The sequence below is a fragment of the Chroicocephalus ridibundus genome, chromosome 2 (assembly GCF_963924245.1).
Source record: "Chroicocephalus ridibundus chromosome 2, bChrRid1.1, whole genome shotgun sequence".
Lineage (NCBI taxonomy): Eukaryota > Metazoa > Chordata > Aves > Charadriiformes > Laridae > Chroicocephalus > Chroicocephalus ridibundus.
The window spans coordinates 54,313,357-54,331,753 of NC_086285.1; the positions used below are offsets into that span (position 1 = coordinate 54,313,357).

The 18,397-nt window shown below is 37.7% G+C and overlaps 1 protein-coding gene across 3 annotated transcripts in view; it reads right to left on the minus strand.

Annotated features, from left to right (window-relative positions):
- Positions 1–2,720: 2,720 nt before the first annotated feature.
- The window catches only part of AVL9 (AVL9 cell migration associated), a 42,848-nt gene continuing 27,171 nt past the window's right edge, over positions 2,721–18,397 (minus strand). Inside the window, exons 9-17 of one of the 3 annotated variants that reach the window (XR_010069888.1) lie at positions 17,953–18,022; positions 16,782–17,323; positions 13,775–13,909; positions 12,733–12,952; positions 11,250–11,367; positions 10,343–10,396; positions 8,236–8,324; positions 7,086–7,360; positions 2,721–6,297 (exon numbers count right to left, since the gene is read on the minus strand). Coding sequence is in view for 2 of the 3 variants with exons in the window: in XM_063325530.1 (XP_063181600.1) it covers positions 7,266–7,360; positions 8,236–8,324; positions 10,343–10,396; positions 11,250–11,367; positions 12,733–12,952; positions 13,775–13,909; positions 16,782–17,323; positions 17,953–18,022 (1,323 nt within the window). In the remaining variant the exon portion in view is untranslated. Of the gene's footprint in view, positions 7,361–8,235; positions 8,341–10,342; positions 10,397–11,249; positions 11,368–12,732; positions 12,953–13,774; positions 13,910–16,781; positions 17,324–17,952; positions 18,023–18,397 lie in introns of those variants that run through there. The other 2 variants (XM_063325530.1, XM_063325531.1) reach the window with 2 other exon arrangements.

Genomic DNA, 18,397 nt, shown 5'->3' on the forward strand with positions numbered 1-18,397 from the left:
ACTATGAGTTCACTTATACAACTAGTTGCTGCAGTCGGTATTCAACCCCAAAGGAAAACACAGCCGGCAAAAGCAATTCTCGTCTAAATTCTTTCCTTGCACAATAATTTGAGAATGAAACTGTGCAGGCAAAATGTTGTCACGTGCCTGGAAATGGCCACTAGTGGCAGAATTAGAGAAAGACTTCTCTTTGTGGGAACAAAGACAGCAGCTGGAAAAAAATGCAGTTCTCATTTCATAAATGGAGCAAATATGATTAAAGCCTTCACAGAGCTCTAAACTAGTATCTTACTACAAAGCTTCAGCTTAATACCAGCCTATCTATCTAACCTGCACTTGGCTTTGAAGTACACTTACGTACAAGTTTCAGTGAATCAACTTTGTATGTCCTCAAGCTTTGCTGTATTTGCAAAAAGTTTGCTTCTTTTCTGGTAGAGCTACTTTAAGTTAGTCCTTCGTAGCTTCAGTTCCCCCCACCTGGAAGTAATAAAAAGATGTGGTCTGGCCTCTGCTAATTTGTAATACATCCACTCATTTTTACAATTGTTTAAATGCATACCTAATTGCAAGTTTAACTTTTGTTCTAAGGGGAATAGTCAGATCTAGGGCAGTGAACTGGGTCAAGCTTTACAGAGAACAGGATCAGGTGGATAGTTAATTCTGCGGGAAAATAATTTGATAAAATTTTTAAATGATGACTTTTAAGAAGATTTAAAGCCCTGCTTTTCACAACATTTCTCCTTTCACTTCTCAGTGCTTCTGTTTAGGTGCACAAGGAGCTGCCCCATTGCAGTACAGCTAAGGAACACCTGCAGACCACTGAATCTATTAGCAGGCTGCTGTGTTTCCTCCTCTGTTTCCCATTTACAGCTAACTTCAAATTGTTTTTTGGATCTGGATTCCTACATGAAAGGAGCTTTTAGGCAGACTCTGGAGGAGGCTCGCCCTTAAAACCAGTTTCTTTCCACTTCATGCTCAGCCTATTAGCCAGACAAAGTTCTGTTTAGTTCCACTCTGGAATTATTTAAAATATCTCCCTCCTACAACATTTATCATGAGTCCAATTCAGCAAGCTGGAGTTGTTACTCACAGAGCTTATAGCCTGGAGGAGGAGTGCTAGCAGACAGAATAAAACACAGGCATTGCTCATGATGCTGGGAGGCAGCCTGTATGAAATCTGTACATCTCCACACATGTTCTAGTATGGAAGTGGCTGGTAAACAGCGTGAACTAGTGTGTGAGAGCAAGTTACACAAACTCTGACGTGGAAGAAAGGGCTAATGGAGAAGATGGGACAGGCACAAAGGTGAAACAGAATACTTAAAAGTATCTCTCTGTGTGCTTTTCTCCCCTCCTGCTCTGAAAACACATAGCTCTTCTGCAGCCTGGTCTAACTTGTGAAACTAGATACCTTTGTTTCAGCAAAGAAAGGGTTTAAGCGTTGTTTGTACACCATTACTGAAGTGCTACAGTATGACTCGTCACCTGAAGCATTATGTGACTTCATCTCTTAAAATAGTAAACTGTATTGAGTATATACACACACTCTTAGGCACCTCTGTTACATTAATATGATCCCAGTAAACAGGACAATAAAAGGTGCTAAAAAGGTAGTGATGTAACGTAGACCTTAAAGTCTGTTCGGGTTATGTGCTAAACATCAAGCTAAATCTCGATGCTGAGATTTAGAAAGTGCAAGAGGCATGGCTAGCTAATTGAACTACAAGCATGTGTTTTTGTCTAAGAGAAAAACCCGAGAAAGGAGTTCCACACCTTAGGAGTGGACAGACTCTTCAGCCAGCTCTTTGACGCAGCATTACACACATCAAACCACATACATGCACGTTTCATGAAGAGCAGCAAAGGTCAGTATCCAGAGGTTGTATTAGACAATACCTTAAGCTCAGCGTTATTTTTTTGCCACTCGCTGGTATGCCAGCACTTTTAAAGTCTCCACTTCTAGGTGCATTTCATAGTCTCTGAATTCAGAGATAAGAGACCAGCTGAGTTTGCCTCTTCAGAATTTTCCATCTGTTGCATATAGCACGCAAGTGATGTCATTCCCCACATTGTTTTTAAGATAACAAAATATGTCTACATCTGCCTTCCTTTAGATAACTGTCCTGCCTTCAGTATAAACATTCTTTCTTTTCTTTACGCTCACCTGGTCTAGAAAGCACTGCTACTTTCTTGGTGATCCAGATTAACACAAGAAAAGAGGATTTTGTAGGTGCTTCTCTGCTACTATTGAGGCAAACAGTAATTATGCTTTCATCAGTATTAGTCAGTAAATTCAGGCAGGGAAGTTAACAAAAAAATAATCTTATTTTCTATCAGTTGATTTTGGAATGCAATGTTACAGAAGGAGCAATGTACAATTAGGCAATTTTGAACCTATACAGAAGGACTCAACAACACAGCTGGACTTCCATGTTCCACTACAACCAAGATTAAGCCATCTGTGTACAGATGTTGTGCACCCCTATGATGTCAGTTTATGGGGAATGAGGTAATCCAAACAAGATTTGCTGTTTAACTGACACTAACAGAAGTGATCCAGCTCCCTATTTTTTTTATTTTTATGAATCCAAACACTACTTCTAATATTTGATAAAGAATGGGGTCAAGACCAGAAACATCACAGAACGAAAGCTCTGTCCCTGCTTTTTTTAAGTCAGTCTCTCCTCCCCTACAGTATTAAAGACTCAAAACACCATGAAGCAATTTGTCATACATCTTTAATCATATTACAATAACGTAGTGATTCTGCCTTTAATGAATACTCTCCATGTTGCCCTTTTTAATGAAAACTAAATACCTGCAAGAAAGTAAAATTACACCGCATAAACAACATGATGTAAATTTATCTTTCAGTGTGTTTGCACAACTACTTGCATCCGGTCAGAAAAATTTTAATGCATTTTAGAGAACTGTAACCGTTTTCTAGACATAAGCCTCATCTAATTCACATCTGAATGTTATTCAAGGCAGTTGGTTTCCTTCTACTGCAAAAAAGCAATTTACCAAATCATTCTCAGCTAGGTACAGTGATAGTTACAGTAGAAGTTTTAAAATAGCTCACTATAGCAGAGAGCTGGGTGTGCAGCAGATCAATTTATTCAGCATCCTGATTTTGACCAGATGTCACAATCCAAATAAACTACGTACTGTTTTGAAGCTAAATCTCAATCAAAATTTTACAGTTATACCTAAACTTCTTAACTGATGTAAGAGAGGTCTGTGACCTGCTGAAGACTTTAATCAATTCACAATGATCAGTACCCAACAGGGAATAAGATGTCACACTAAAGGATCCTCTCGTCCTAAATTTGCAAAAGCAACATCCAGAATTGGCTTAAATGGAAGACAAATTTCAAAAGGACTGCCAAGTGTATTACAAGCAGCTACCAATATCAAAACCAGATGCCTTCAAGTGTCTTCTACTGGGGTTAATCTTAAAATAATACAGCTTTTTGAGCAGACAGAGCTTTAAACAGGCCGGATGTATTTATTTTTCAAGCAGCACAAGAAAAATCAAATACATTACTTGTATGTTCAGTTATCAAGCAACAGTTTCTATGTTTAAAAACTGCACTCATGCCTTCAGTATTACAATTAAGTACTGCCACGTTAGTTTCTCTGCTCAGTAATAATTTCTATGTAACTCAAAAGCTTGTTTAGGCAAAATACTAAATTTAATTACAAAGGTGCTTAAAACGGACGCAGAAGGTCAAACAAGTGCAATGTACTAGAACGCTGATCTAAAAAAAAAAAAAAGATAATTACATTGTGGTATTTGAGGAAATGTGTCAGATGTGCACAGGAATTCAGGCTGTGATGTGAAAGTGATTGATGAAAAATGCTGATCGTTTTTGTCAAATTAAATATTAGGTCAATGATATTTAAGTGTTGTGGAGTTTTGGGGCCTTGTATCTTCTCTCCTATGCTCAATAGGCAGTTCCTCAAATACCAGCACATACAAAAAGCAGAGGCTGATGCTTTTGACGCCAGAAGGTCAGGAGATGTGCTACTGTATTACCTGGAAGTCACTTCATGTTGTACGTTGACAGCCAGAAATACCCTTGCAACATACATCATGACAGAGCCATAACGACAGCTTCACAGTTGACTCATTAGAGGCACTACCACCAATTTGTTTAGGATTCGGTGTTTCTTGCAGTGCAGAAATGGATGTCAGGGTCTTTCAAATGGAAGTCGACTGCCTAAATCTTTCTGATTAAGTAATAATGCTTGCACTGGAAATTTTAAAACAGAAGGGAGGAAAATAACTTGCATTTGCATTGGATTTAACTAAAGAGGTTACAACCATTAAATTAAGAACAGGACTACGTGAACTTAGATGAACGTCAGTGACTGCATGCCTTCCTACAGCCCAAAAGTAAGCTTAAGCACATATCAAAGAGCAAGCATACATGTCAATGAAGAACACATCTCACAAAGATCAGTTCATCTCCACCCGCTGCATGAGTCTTAATCACTGAGTTTAAAATTTGCTAGCAGGATGCCAGTTCTTAAAAAGGTTGAAAATGAATAAAAGTTTCTTATTCTATCATTTGTGAAGAAAGGAAAATACTCTTAATCAGGTTGTATGTTTGGCTCCACAACAGAGACAGCTGGGACAGTAGGAAAAAGACAGCAGAGAAAGATCTGCCTGATCTTCTCCCCCGTAAGAGAAATACTGTGAAGTATCATAATAGAGTCCCTGTACAAAGCAGCAAGCAGCTGTGCATCAGCTTAGCACTGCAGAGGGCACCTCATTCTGCTTTTCCTCAGATCAATCTACCAAAAATAAAAGTAAAAAAAAAAAAAAATCAGCTTTCTAATATCCCTGGGCCAGCGATGGAGTCTGTGGGAATAAGGGGAATGCAGAGAGCTATACAAATTGGCTATACAAATTTTGGGCATAGGAGAATTCTACAGAAGAAACTCAGGTGAGGAGGTGACAAAGACAAGGATATTGAAAAAGGATCCTTGAAGGTCCTGTTTCTATACCTCGTACATATAAATACCAACAACTTGCCTGGCTCCTAGAACTCGCATCATGAGCTCCCAAGCCTAAATTTATCTATAGTGTGCCTTAAGTTAGTTTTATAGGTGCTTAAACCCTTTAGGCACCTGTATTCAGGCTTCACTACAACATGAAGCCTGACCACTTAAATCGCAGACAGCAGATAATACGTTAGCCATTTCACAAAAGCAAGTGATTATTTTTGATTATTTTCTTATCTGCATGCTGAATCAGAAAGCTCTAGACTCATCACGAATAAATGCAGCCCTAGTCTTATTTCACCAGAGCTCTTCCTGCATATCAAGTATTACTTAATGTTTGAAAAAGATATAAATGGCTATTACAGAGCTGTGGAATAAAATAGAAAAGAGCATCAGAAGTTTTAGGAGATACAGAAATACACACAGAGACCAGCAGCAATAGTTGCAGTTCTATAGATACATTTTACTTCTATGTCAGAAGCAACAGATTAGTAGAACTTTAGGGGCCTTTTTTGCCCTTCTCCAGTGAAACTACTCAAACGAGCTGTCTACTCTCTCAGGTTTTCCACAGCCATTCTATCTAGCTTCTCCTGGAAAGAAACTAATGAAGGCTTTAAACCAGATCCTGTGTTTTCAAATTGCCGTCCAAAGCAAGAAAACTGAAAACTGAGTTGTTGGACAGTATGTGATACAAGTGTGGCTTTTCTATTAGCTTTTCAAATGCACCTAAAGAAACTAGAACGTTAATTTCTTAAAACAAATTACATTCAAACCTTCATGGTCATCTTTTGTACAGTTTCTGCATTTTATTTGAGGAACAGAAAAAATAACCATGACTTGAAGGCTTGGCCCCAGAAAAGAACATGGCAAAATGCTGACAGATACGGATGAGGCAATAAAGTAAAAGCCTTTTAACTGCAGCAAGTTGGAACATTTGATAATGTAATGTAGAAAATGTTAACAGCTATTACGTGGGGATATTAGAAGGCATATAGCGGCACGCACATTGCGGGAAACAGGAAATAATCTCAGAATCAGGAAACGTAGGAAGCGGAATACGCTTGCATACAGAAGATACTGCATGCATGTTACATACGAAATACAGCATTATGCCACATCTTTTCATATAAACTATTATATTTCTTCACACAAGGATACGAACCGAGCCATTTCAGTTACCCTCTCAATTCTGTATGAAAAAAGTAGTTATCCAAACAGAACATTCCCTGAGTCGACACAGAAAATCAATATAGCTGATTTTCGTTTGGAAGAGTCTTCATAACTTTACTGGCAAAAAAAAAAAATACACAGAGTTTGCTACTGTACTAATTTTAAGCATTTTTAGTACTTTGTATTCATTTATGTATGTAACTACATTGATGGTGTAATTACATCATAATAGAGCAAGACCTCACAAAAGTGTTTATGATCCAATCCCAATTTGGGAGAATTGTTTTGTAATACTCTTCCTGAAGAGATCTCTCCAACTGGAATCCCATTCACATCCCAGGGTAAAAACACAGCCAAAACGTATGCAAAGTTATGAAGGCCTACTGGATAACATCAAGAAAATACTGATTTCGCAACTGTCGCACAGATTTGGGGACACAAAGAGAGCCAGAGCCAGATCAATGCAAACAACTGCACACGGCTAGAGAGGAGAAAGGAAAAAAACCCTTAAGTCATCCACAGTCTTACTCTGCCCCGTGATGATTTTATTTTGCAGGTGAAAGCAAGAAAGTTCCACCTGGCTTGAACCCTTTAAGGGTTTTCACCATATACTTTTTGCAGAGATGCTCTCAAATCCAACCTGAAAGAGGAATCAGTATTTATACTCTGCTTACTTCTAACAAGAATCCACAAACATTTGGCTATTTGGATTGAAAAATATAACTAGTTTACATAAATAATTTTCAACATCCAAGAAAATGTACAAATCTAAAGTCAAACACATTTGGCTTGCAACAAGCCCTGTTTGCTAATGTCTTTATAAAGGCTCAGTTTTAAAGAAAAGTAGTCATTTTAAATACAACCAGTATACTGCAAATGCCATCCCATTATACGGAGACACTCACCATTCTTCTATACTTCTAGTGAAACCAAATGATAATATTCCATGTCTGCTTGCAAGCAACATATGCCTTATTTTGGTCCTGGGTAGTTAATCTCCACTCCTATGTTTTAGAGTGGCCTTTTTACAGCTCATTGAAAGCATTGCACCTGAAATATTCAGCAGCATTGTACAAAACCGTCATTTAGTCCCCAAGGCTTGGGGTTGACTGTGTAAAAGTGGAAAACCACGATGACATAGCTGATTTCGCACTTGTGAAGGCTCCTCCAACTGATTGACCTGCATTACAGAACAAAAGAAAGAAGGTCGATAGTGCAGTGTTATCATTACTAAGATACTACAAAAAATAATTAAAAAAACCCAAACAAATAACAAACCCCACACAATCAGTTTTGGGATTTAAAATCCAAGTCCAGAGTCTGTGCCAGACAACATTCAAAGAATCTGAACACAGCAGCTCAGCAGAAATGGCCTACGTTCTCTTTTGCCCCGGAAGACTTTGCTAGACTTGGGGCCGAAAGGTGCTCCCTGCCAGAGCGTACAACAGCAAGAAGAGTAGAAAGACTCCAATGGAATAAAAGAGGAAGCTAAACAGTTTCTGGCAAAGCTACTGCAGAACAACCATCAAGTTCTTCAATGGGTGAACTCACGTTATCGTGCACTGCAAGATGAGAATGGGATGTTGCCCCTGTTCAAGTGCAACGAGTGCTTTTCCGGAAAACTACAGACTATTGCAAAACCTGCGGAAATTGGCACAACTGACACAAAGTCTTCCTATGATATCAACCAGCTCTGGGTAGTTTCAGTCAGAGTGATATAAAAAGGAGAACAGCTCAATGTAGAAGGTGGTGGTGTGGTCTAAGCATTTCCAGATTATATGAAAGCTTTTACCTGAAGATCTCTCCCCAAGTTCATCTCCATCCCACACTGGAAAAGCAATTTACACTTTATTTCTTTGTTTAGCTGCTTCTCTTTCCACTATTACACAACATACAGGGCCTCAATCAGCAGCTTTACCCCTCAAAATATTGCTCTGTTTTGTAGGCATGTTATAAAGTACACTTGGATTAAAACGAAATATAACTGAGGTATAGGATGTTTCTTCAAAGAAAGATACAGCTTAGATGCAAGCTGGTTTTAAATAAATTTCTTACCTACAGCTTTTCCTGTTTGTACAACATTTCGGCTAGTAGAAGCCATCACATTTCCAATCTTTTTCCCACGTTCACTGTTTTGCACAGAGCTAAACAAGAGAGAGACTGAAGACTGTTAGTTGACTGACTTCTTATTACTTCTACATGTAAATAAAACACATAGTAGAACACATATCAATACACACACAGATTTACATAGCATACATATATATAGGGTTTTTTTTTATATATACGGTCAATCCCGTAATTGCTACATGCATCTTATCCACACGGATCAGTTAGGCAAGCTTCTCCGAGGAACAAAGGACACTGTCAGCAAGACAGGAACCAAAATTCCCGGTGGTTCATCTTACACAATACACTTTGTACCTTTCCAAAATGTTTACAAAAACACATTTATGTTCTAAATTACAAAGTCAGATTTGCAGTAGTTTTGAGAAGTTTTAGCTATAATATATGAACTTTAAACAAAATAGTAAGCGTTCCGGATCAGTCCTTATTCTTTTTTCTAAATAGCGTTTACTTTGTATCTTGCCCTAAGATTAAATTTTTGGTCAAACACAGTTTACACTCATGCTCTTGTTAAAGAAATGCAAAAAGATGACAGATGCTACCATCATTTGGAAAGGAAAGCACAAAAGCAATCAGTTCTACTGCACAAGTGTAACCACTTGAAAATAATCTCATTTAGTTTTAAATTGTAACATTCAAGTCCATATTTCAGGCTTTTCAAACCCATTTATGTAAAACTTAACACCACACCATTCCACATTCTTTTCCCACTTTCGGAATCTCCAGTGTAGATGCAAAAAGCAGAAAGAATGGAGTACGCTAAGAACAAGTTCAGGCTCAGTTTGCAAAAGCAAGTAATTTTGATGAGTATCTGATAGCACAGTTGCATCTGGAGAACAGAGACACTGCTGTAAAAATATTTATTATTAGAGACGCACTAAGAACTACTGTTCCATTTACGTTGATTTCACGCTAGTTCGAAGAGTCAATATCTTCCCTTTCACATACAGAAATGGAGCCAGTAAAAGATTATAGACACCTCCACATCTTTCACATTTAGTCTTTCTACAAAGACCATCCATTAATAATAAGAGCTGCTATCAGCATGCACCTTATTGAAGGCAATTACCTTAAGGTAAATCTTCATTCATTTGCATTCTCAATCGCCACCACGGAAACTTAACCTGTCACTGGTCAGCAAAAGCAACAAAAAGATTCAGCGGGCTGAAGTCTGAACCTTTTTATTCCTCAAGCTGTTCTTCTGTGTTAGCGTGTGTTTTAGGTCTGCTCACAGTGTACTGAAAATAACCGTCTATGGTCAAGGCAGGTGCAGAATCAGCAGCACATAGGTATTGCTCATTTATAGGCATCTTAAAGAAGCAGTCTCTTGACATTTTATGGCCAACACAGCTAAGTGAGAAAACAATCTATTTTGCTTGGTGCATAAACAAGAAGGATCAGTTAACTGCAGCTCCAAGACTGAATTTGGGCTTCAGCTGCAGGAATAACAAGCACCACTGAGTTTTAGACTTGAATACTACAGGTAAGAGCTGAGACCAACTTAAAGTTCAGTTGAGTATGGTGCAATAAGAGATTATGTGAAACTCATTTTAAACTTCTAAACTGAAGAAACCGAACCATGTCTCAGCACATATACAGTGAACTTTGAGAGTTTTAGAACAATGCTGTATTAAACACCAGCTAATTTAAAAAAAAAAAAAACCAAACTGTTTTCTCCTATTAATGAGACCTCGAGTCAACATACAGAAAAGTACTAATGGAAGTTTTAACACCTTTAGTTTACAATTCAAAAATAAATATACAAAAGCCTTATAATTGCAATGAAAAAAAAAAAAATCAGGGCTCTTATGTAAAGTACAACTGAAAATAGTACATTAGCACTGTTTTTCCCTATTTCAGGAAATTATCCATCTTTAGATGTGGTGATGTTTTGCAAGAGAACATTGAGTATAGTTTCATGTACATGGCCAATTTAAATCATTATTTTGTTTAGTTCATCATAGCAACAGTTATGCAGTTACTAATATTTGACCACTCTTTAAAAAAAATACAAATCAAAGTACCATATACTTACTGTGACAATCTCAACTTCACATCTGATACAGAGTACTGTCCTTGGAATGGGTGGCTAGAAGAGGAGGAAAAACCCGAGAAAACACTAAGTATTTATTTTTTTCATGATGAATCCATATCACACAATTATTAGTTGTACTTCTCTCTGTAGCTTACAAAAAAACCCAAAACAAACTTTTGTAGACATACTACCATATCACTTTACAGAAGGCTAGGTCCCAGTGACTATTCAACCTTAGATTTCTTATGAGCTACCAAAAGAAAGAAAAAAAGATCCCTTAGGTAGATCAAAAGAGCTTTGTAGGTCTAAAGAAAAACCTCATTCAGACTACAGCAGCTGACAAAGCAAAAGCAAACAGAACTCCCTGCAGTACAGTAATAACCCATCCTCAACACAACACATGCACAGCCAACAGTGTTACCAAGCCTGGAATCATCTCATCTTTGAGTGAAAATACACATAAAACAATCTAAAGTATAGAAGATGCAACATAAAACAGCAGGCTCCCCTCCATCCCTCTCAGTGACAATCCTGGACACAGCTATTCCCTGGATACCTGGAAGCAATTAATAAAAAGCAGAACCATCTGAGGACAATTCCTGAGGAATGACAAACTTTCTATAGCTGGGAACAGCCAACAATCAACATGAAAAAGTTTCATTTCTGACACCGGATACGTTTTTCTTCATAAAACTATACCCCAGAATTACAATAAGGTATTGATGAACAGAAATACTCAGTTTCCTTACTTAGAGGGCCCCAAAGTTTCACCCTCAGAGCTTTGTAGGAGGAACAAGGGGAACACTGTAATTCTACAGAATGGTGTGCCTGACTACACATACTAAAAGCTATCCATGTTAAATGCTAAAAAATTTAAATAAATAGTTAAAAAAAGATGATTCCTTACCTAGAATTTACCTCTGCAAGAGCTGGATGCTTGTTGCTATTCCATACTCTGTAGTTGTGGGTATTTTTCCAGGCTGCTACAAATGCTGTTCCGAAGTCTGACAAAGTTTTTTCATTGTCTGATAAATTAAAATGAAGACGAGAGTTTGCAGCAATTCATTAGAGATGTTAGACAAGACAAATTACTTTTTTTCTTGTAAAGAAAAATTAAAATTTTCTAGGCTCTTATCAAATCAAAGTGTCCCAAATATACAAAGCCAGGAGAAAAAAAAAAAAAGAAAAAAAAAAGCTTAAAAAAATACTTCTCTCTCTTTTGTTTTTAAATTGGTTTACAAAGTTCTTAGTAAAGAGCTCAACTGTATGGGGGTGGGAAGGTCATCCAAACATAGGCCGCAACTTATTCACTAAGAAAAGACAGGAAAGAGCAGAGAATGGCCACACAGCAACTAAGAAAAAACCCCATCCTTTGCATTGGTCTTGCTCAGTTACACCGGGACTACGGTGTAATACTACTTGCTGTACTACATTACTACTCATTCAAATTTAGTAAACCCCAAATCCACTCCAAAACTACAGAATGAACTACTGTGGAATAAACTTATAATATCCCCTTTAAAATACAGAAGAGTATAGGAAATTATTTTAGAGACAGCCAGTGAAGCAGTATGAGTTTCTAGACAACCCTGACATTTCATATCAATCAGATAATCATCCTAATGTTGTCCAATAAAGAACTTAGCACCTTCCAGACTGTAAAAATCAAGTCTCAGTCCCATGTTTTTTCACAAATACCACAGAACAAGATCTGAATTAGTTAATTCACGTGAATAGAGAGCAATTATGATGAGAATGAAGTTAACAGGGTCAGTGCTGGGCAAACTAAACATTTTCCACAAATAAACTACTGATTCTTTTAGCTACATTCACGCACAAAACGCTGGAACATAGAGAATTCCCTCCAAGTTGAGACAAAAAATGTTAAGCTCCAGAAAACACAAACTTATAAAGCCTCCAGATGGCAACTTCTTACCTATGCGAGTCCCTGCTTAAGACTATGGCAGGAAGGGAAAAGAGATGGAACAGCCTAGTAAAACTTCCTGAAGACAGACACTTAATTTCATGTCTCCTTGAATCCAATTAGTTCCCCAGAATTCATTTCAGGTTGCAAAGGAGTTTGTAAGATACAAGTAAGATACAAGTTTGTAAAAGTCTCATCATATATGGGGATTTCAGATATTTCTACTTATGAGGAAAGTTTAATTAAATCAAGGAGGTGGTGACAGTTGAAGAGGAAAGTGTCTGTAAGCCTGTGACAAAACAATTAGTAATAAGCTTGTCAAAGAATAAAAAGAATAGCCAAGGACAACTGAAAAAGCAGCTAAAATTAAACTTTAGGCAGAGGGAGATCCAATGATAGGCCACACAACACAAATGCTTATTACACCGACCCTCATCTCAGTCCCTAGACAAGGCATCTGTTCTACCTGGTTGCAGCACCGCAGCAAGCAGTGCATGAAGATAAGCACTGAACTGAGCCCTGATCCACTCATCTCCTCCTTCCCATCCAGTGCCATCAAGGAAAACATCATCTCTGTTCTCAGTTACATGCTTCACCAAGTAATCGGCAAATCTTAGGTCAGCGGTTGTTGGGTTCAGGATCTTACGAAGTTCTGGATCGTGGATTTGTACATGAGCATCTTCTATCTGTTTGAAATAATTCCAAGGGTAAACATTTATCTAAATAAAACTGCTTATATATACTACTATATCTTGCTACCTAAATCTAAACCCACAGTCCCACAAAATACCAAGAAGAAACAAACAGCCAAGGAAATAATGAATTAACTGTTCTCAGAAAGTGAGATGTTGCTCTAATATAATCAGAATCGGATCATCTTCCTGGCACACAGTAAAAGCTGCTTATTCGACAGGATTTGGCAGGGGAAGTTGGGTGCTCACATGTTTTTTTCCTAGAGGCTCTTTGATTATCACTTCAAATTATTAAGTTGGTTACCTGTATGTAGGTTACAGAATGCTGATTACATAGTCCTATCTATTTGCTAGAACTGGCACAGCGCTTTCTTAGATACTTTTTTTAACCTCTTGTCTTGATTAAATCAGAAGGAAGTCAATAGTAACGTGCTTTATTATCCAATTGTACCTGTTTTTCAGCTGCAAGCACTTATTTTTGAAGACCTTATTACTAAGTCATGAAAAAAAGCCCAGGACACGAGAAGTAAAATTACACCAGCAACAAAATAAAAATTTAAGAAGTGCCCTGCAAATTCAAATATTGGATATAAAACTATACAGAAAGACATGTATTATTTTGCACAGCTTATCTAGTCCTACCCTAACAAACTATAAAAATTCAATAAGCTTCTGCATTTAAGAATTTATTTCATATGGAAGTAATTCAAAATTTAGGCATGAACATGAAATTATAAAGTTATACTTAGAATGCAATGTCTTATTTCCCCCCATCCCACTCTCTAGTCGAAGAGGTTCAAATGCAAAGATTCATACTTCCACAATTGCATCGCTCAGATGTTTCTGCTGACGGAACAGGATATTGGTGGCTCCTGCAACAAAGCCACGGACTGCTACATCTGACAGGAGATGATGCTGCTGCAGTGCCATGTATGGCAAACAAAGGTACCCCTAAAGTAACAGAGATATGTAGAGGATTAACATAAGGTCAAAAAAAAAATTAATAAAATAATCTCTATCTTCCTAATAAAAGCCAGCACATTCCCCCCAGAACAAACCTTCATTATTACAATTTCAGCCAATTTCTCTATTGCTTTGCTACCTTACATCTGCAAAGCAAAGCAACCAGATTCCACATGAATTAAATTTTTCAAGAGGTTGTATTGCCTTTCAGTGTCAGGACTGAAACTGAAATACAATGCAAAGGACACAAATCAAATGTATTTATAAGGCAACAGAACAAGCAGTATAAAACAAGGGTGAGGTCTCAGGTCAGTTCAGAGGCAAGAAGTCAGTGGAGATAAAGATTCATCTCTGCACTTGCATACCAGGATGTATTGGGGTAGTCCTGAGGCACATAATGTGGGAAAGCTACAGACTGCTATCCACATTTTTGTAGATAGAGATTTCCAGGCTCCAGAGATAGCAATCAATTTTTGATAAGCATATGCATGCCTGCTTTAAGAAAGAGCAGGAGAGAAAGCAATGCACTGTGCTTTTTAGCCATTCCATGCTTGTAAGTTAATCCCACATTCCAATTCAAAAAAACCCCAAACATTTTGAAAAAAACGCTTTGAGGTAAGTCATTGAGAGATCATTGAGAAGCAGCTGTAGGTATTGTAATTTTATTTTCAAATAGAGGATCAAAACACCCCTGAAGTCTAATACTCAAGTCTAATTCCAGCTGTTCAACTGCATAAAGCACAAAGCAATTTATTTATTCACTAGTAGAAACCCAGAAGGGCTAACGGCATACTGGGCAGAAACAAAGAGCACGTGCACTTTATCACACAGTACATGGTAACTGGAAACATATGAAGAAAGGAGCACAACTATTCCATTTTGTTATATTAGACACAGGGATGGCTTTCCAGATGACAGGCACATATTGGCTGAAAACAGTCTGTGTCAAAGGAACAACAGCGCTTTGAGAGGAGTCACCAATCTAAAATGGAAAATTTTCAAAAAAATATGTCTTAAAAAGCTAGCAAAGGAAGGTTTAATTACTGTATACTCAGATAGCTACGTCTTGGATAGCTTTCACTATTTGAAGTATCAAGTGTCAGTTCCCAAATTCACATTTCTCTGTAAACATAACAACTTTTATTTCCGTGGATGTGTTCCATTCTTTTTAACAGCGTGCAAGTGAAATGAGTATTAGATCTTATAGAACTGGTACTAAAGAAACAAGCATCACAACCTATCTTTCTTATGCTCTGGTGTACTTGGATACAATATTATGCCAAATCTCCTCCCATTCAAGTTTGTCAGATTTCTTAGTCTTCCCATGGCATGGCATAAAACAACCCTGAGATGAGAGCTCTAAGAGAGATTTAAACTTTCCAGTAAGTGGTTAAACGATAACTTTGAATCACATTTTTCTGCTAACTTAGATACGTAAAGCCCTTTCTGCTCTAATTACATTGGATGAATTCAAATGAAAAGTGCCACTGTAGAACAGAAGGTAAACACGTAGAAACTGTCAGCTTCCTTAAAATTGTTTACTTTTCCATTTTATGAGCTTAGTAGCAAACTAAATTTGCACTCCTAGGCCCTCTTATCAATTATTTTTTTCTTGCTTCCAATCCAGTGTTTTCAATAGAACTAGACTGAATACAATTTACAGCCAATTCTTTTGATTAGTCAGACCATAAGGACAAACACCAGACTGCAGATCCTTGTTGAAAAAGCACTTCTAACAGTGATGTGAGGCAATACAGGGCAACGACACTGGAGCTGCTCACTTGGGCCCACATAGCGTACCATTTCCAATGAAAGCTATTGTGCAAAGCTCAAACACAATCATCAAATACAACATTCTGCAAGGAAATGCAAATAAGCACCTCCAAAGGAAGAAACGCCACTTTGAACCTCATCAGCTTGAGGAAATAAATCTGAATCTTCTACTTTCTGGGCAGTGGTTCATCTAAAAGACTATTACATTAAAACCAAAACAAAAAAATGTATTACATCACTTCTTTTACTGACAAAAGTCTCTTTAAAAGTGATGCATTTTCCCTGTTTTTTATGGGAAACCAGCCCTAGTAAATGTATTGTTTGTTATCTGACAGTACCCATCAAAGTCCTTAGAGAAACTCTGGAATACCGGGAGTTCAGTTAGGCATCAGCACGAGCTTAAAATTCAGCAGCTCAGCACCATGCCCTCGGAAAGAACCACAGACAACCAGGAAAAGTTATCATGTAAAGAAGGGTGAAGTTATATGTGTGTATATATATATATATATAAAAAAATATATTAAAAGAAATTGTCTATGTATATGTATACATACACACATTTAGGTACACATTTTGTGCATATATACACACATAGACATTTAGAAATACATATATATTTATATATATATAAAAATTAAGAGAGAAAAACATAGGCTTTCATTTCAGCTAAGATACAGCTTTCTGAATCTTAGTTTATATTAAGGTATCTAAACCCTTCTTAAGTACTCTGATCTTGCCCCATATAGGTTAGATCAACAATTCTTCGGAGTAAAAGAGAGCAGCAGTTACTGATACGTACCATTTTTTAACCACAGCGGGGTTGCAGGTTACTATGAAGTACAACTGCAAATAGTATGCGAGTATACATTTGAAAGAAAAGTGGAATGCATGTGTGCGTGCACACACCCCTCTCAGACGCGCACTCATGCTTTCCACCTGCCTGGGAACACAGTCACTGGCCAAAGACTGTACTTACATGTTTTGTAGTACCTACTGTCCATTTGGAGTTGGGTAACCAAAATTATTAGCCACTTCTGAAAAACAGATGTCTTTATGAGTTAGCAGGTAGCATGAACAACATGTTTACCTTTGTAAAAATAGCCAACGGCATACCATACTGGTCCTCTTCCAACCCAGATATCAGTCCTGGAACAAGCACCGTGTGTCCTGTATTTGCTTGGGGCTGCACAGTGATTGGAAGGCTTTCTGAGCTCATGCCTTCGCTCGCAAGATTTTCAGCCTGTTCTGATGCTGTATTTTCACGTTCTCCTTCTTTCAAATTAGACTCCTCCAAAATGCTAGGATCTAAGGTCTCCCAGTCACTTTCAGAGGATGCTGGAGAAGTGCGGGAAGGAACTTTCAAGCGCTGCACAGTACCATTGGAGGACTGAGCTCCATTCCAAGTCTTCTCTGACTGGGAAAAAGGCACGTTTGCTTTTTGACCTTCCACTGAATGGTTTCCTGCCATCTTCCTGCCTCCCTCTCCCATTCCCAAGTTTGTATTTGAAGTTTCAGCAGCAGACACAGAGTCAGATAACCGTGGTGTATTTTCCTGCAAGCCAGCATCTTCTGATATGCTCTTTCTTGGTCTATACTGTGAACAGTCAGTAAGACCGTGTTCAATCATACCTGGAAAGTAATAGCACACACGAGTATCAGCATCTCAATAGAAATTTAAGTGACTTTTGTTAAAGAAAATGAACAACGTGCTCTTGTCTGCACAGCAGAAATCACTTATTTCAAAACACCACTATGGGGGAACGAGGGTGTGGGACGTGTTAAAAATAACCCAAACCCCACACTTTCCTAAAGAAAGTTTTAGCTTCAAGAAGACTGGTCAGAAGTTAAGAATTAGCAAGGTTAGGGGTTTTGGTTTTGTTTGTTTGTGTTTTTTTTTTTTTTTACTTTTTTTTTTTTTGAAGAGTGCACGTAGAAGGAAGAGAGAGGTTTGTATTCTTGTTTTTAAGGAACTTGACAGGAATGTGTGACTTCTTAAGCATCCCATCTACATTACCCACAGGCAACACAGAAAATCCAGTGGCTCCAATTAAGCATAAGAAATAACTCGTAGAATGCAAGTAGAAAGTATTAGGAGATGTGTGCATAGTACATGGAACGTGCATAAAATCACCCATTTTTCAGGCAACATACCAACAGAACTCTATTGTCACGTAAGTATTTTTCCAAATGAAACAGTATAGCCAGTCTCAGTTATCACCAGAAAGCATATAAAAAGAAGTCCAAACTTCTCTTCTTACCAGGAAAGAGTGACAGGACAGTCATCAGAGCTCCCACCAATCTATTTACTGGAGAAATATAAAACAGCACCTGGTGGCAGAAGGGAGGGGGGTGGTGGGAAGAGAGTGTGCAAGAGAGAAAAGGGGAATTAGGGAGGAGAGAATGAGAAAAATAAAGTTAGACTTAAGCATGACAAAGATAGCATGCAAACTATTCAAGACACTGCTTTTTATGTTATTTTAGAAAGTCTGCTTACCAAAAAAAGCTCTCACAACAGTTCAAAGTAACTATTTTAATATTTCTATTGTATCCTTATATTTTATACTATTTGTAATACATATGTTATATACACACACACACACGTGTACATAATATATACTTGCCAATCATTCAGATTTTTCTGTCAGTCATTCAGGTATTTTCCCCAAATTGATCCAGTTACTGAATGACTGACACAAAAAAGTT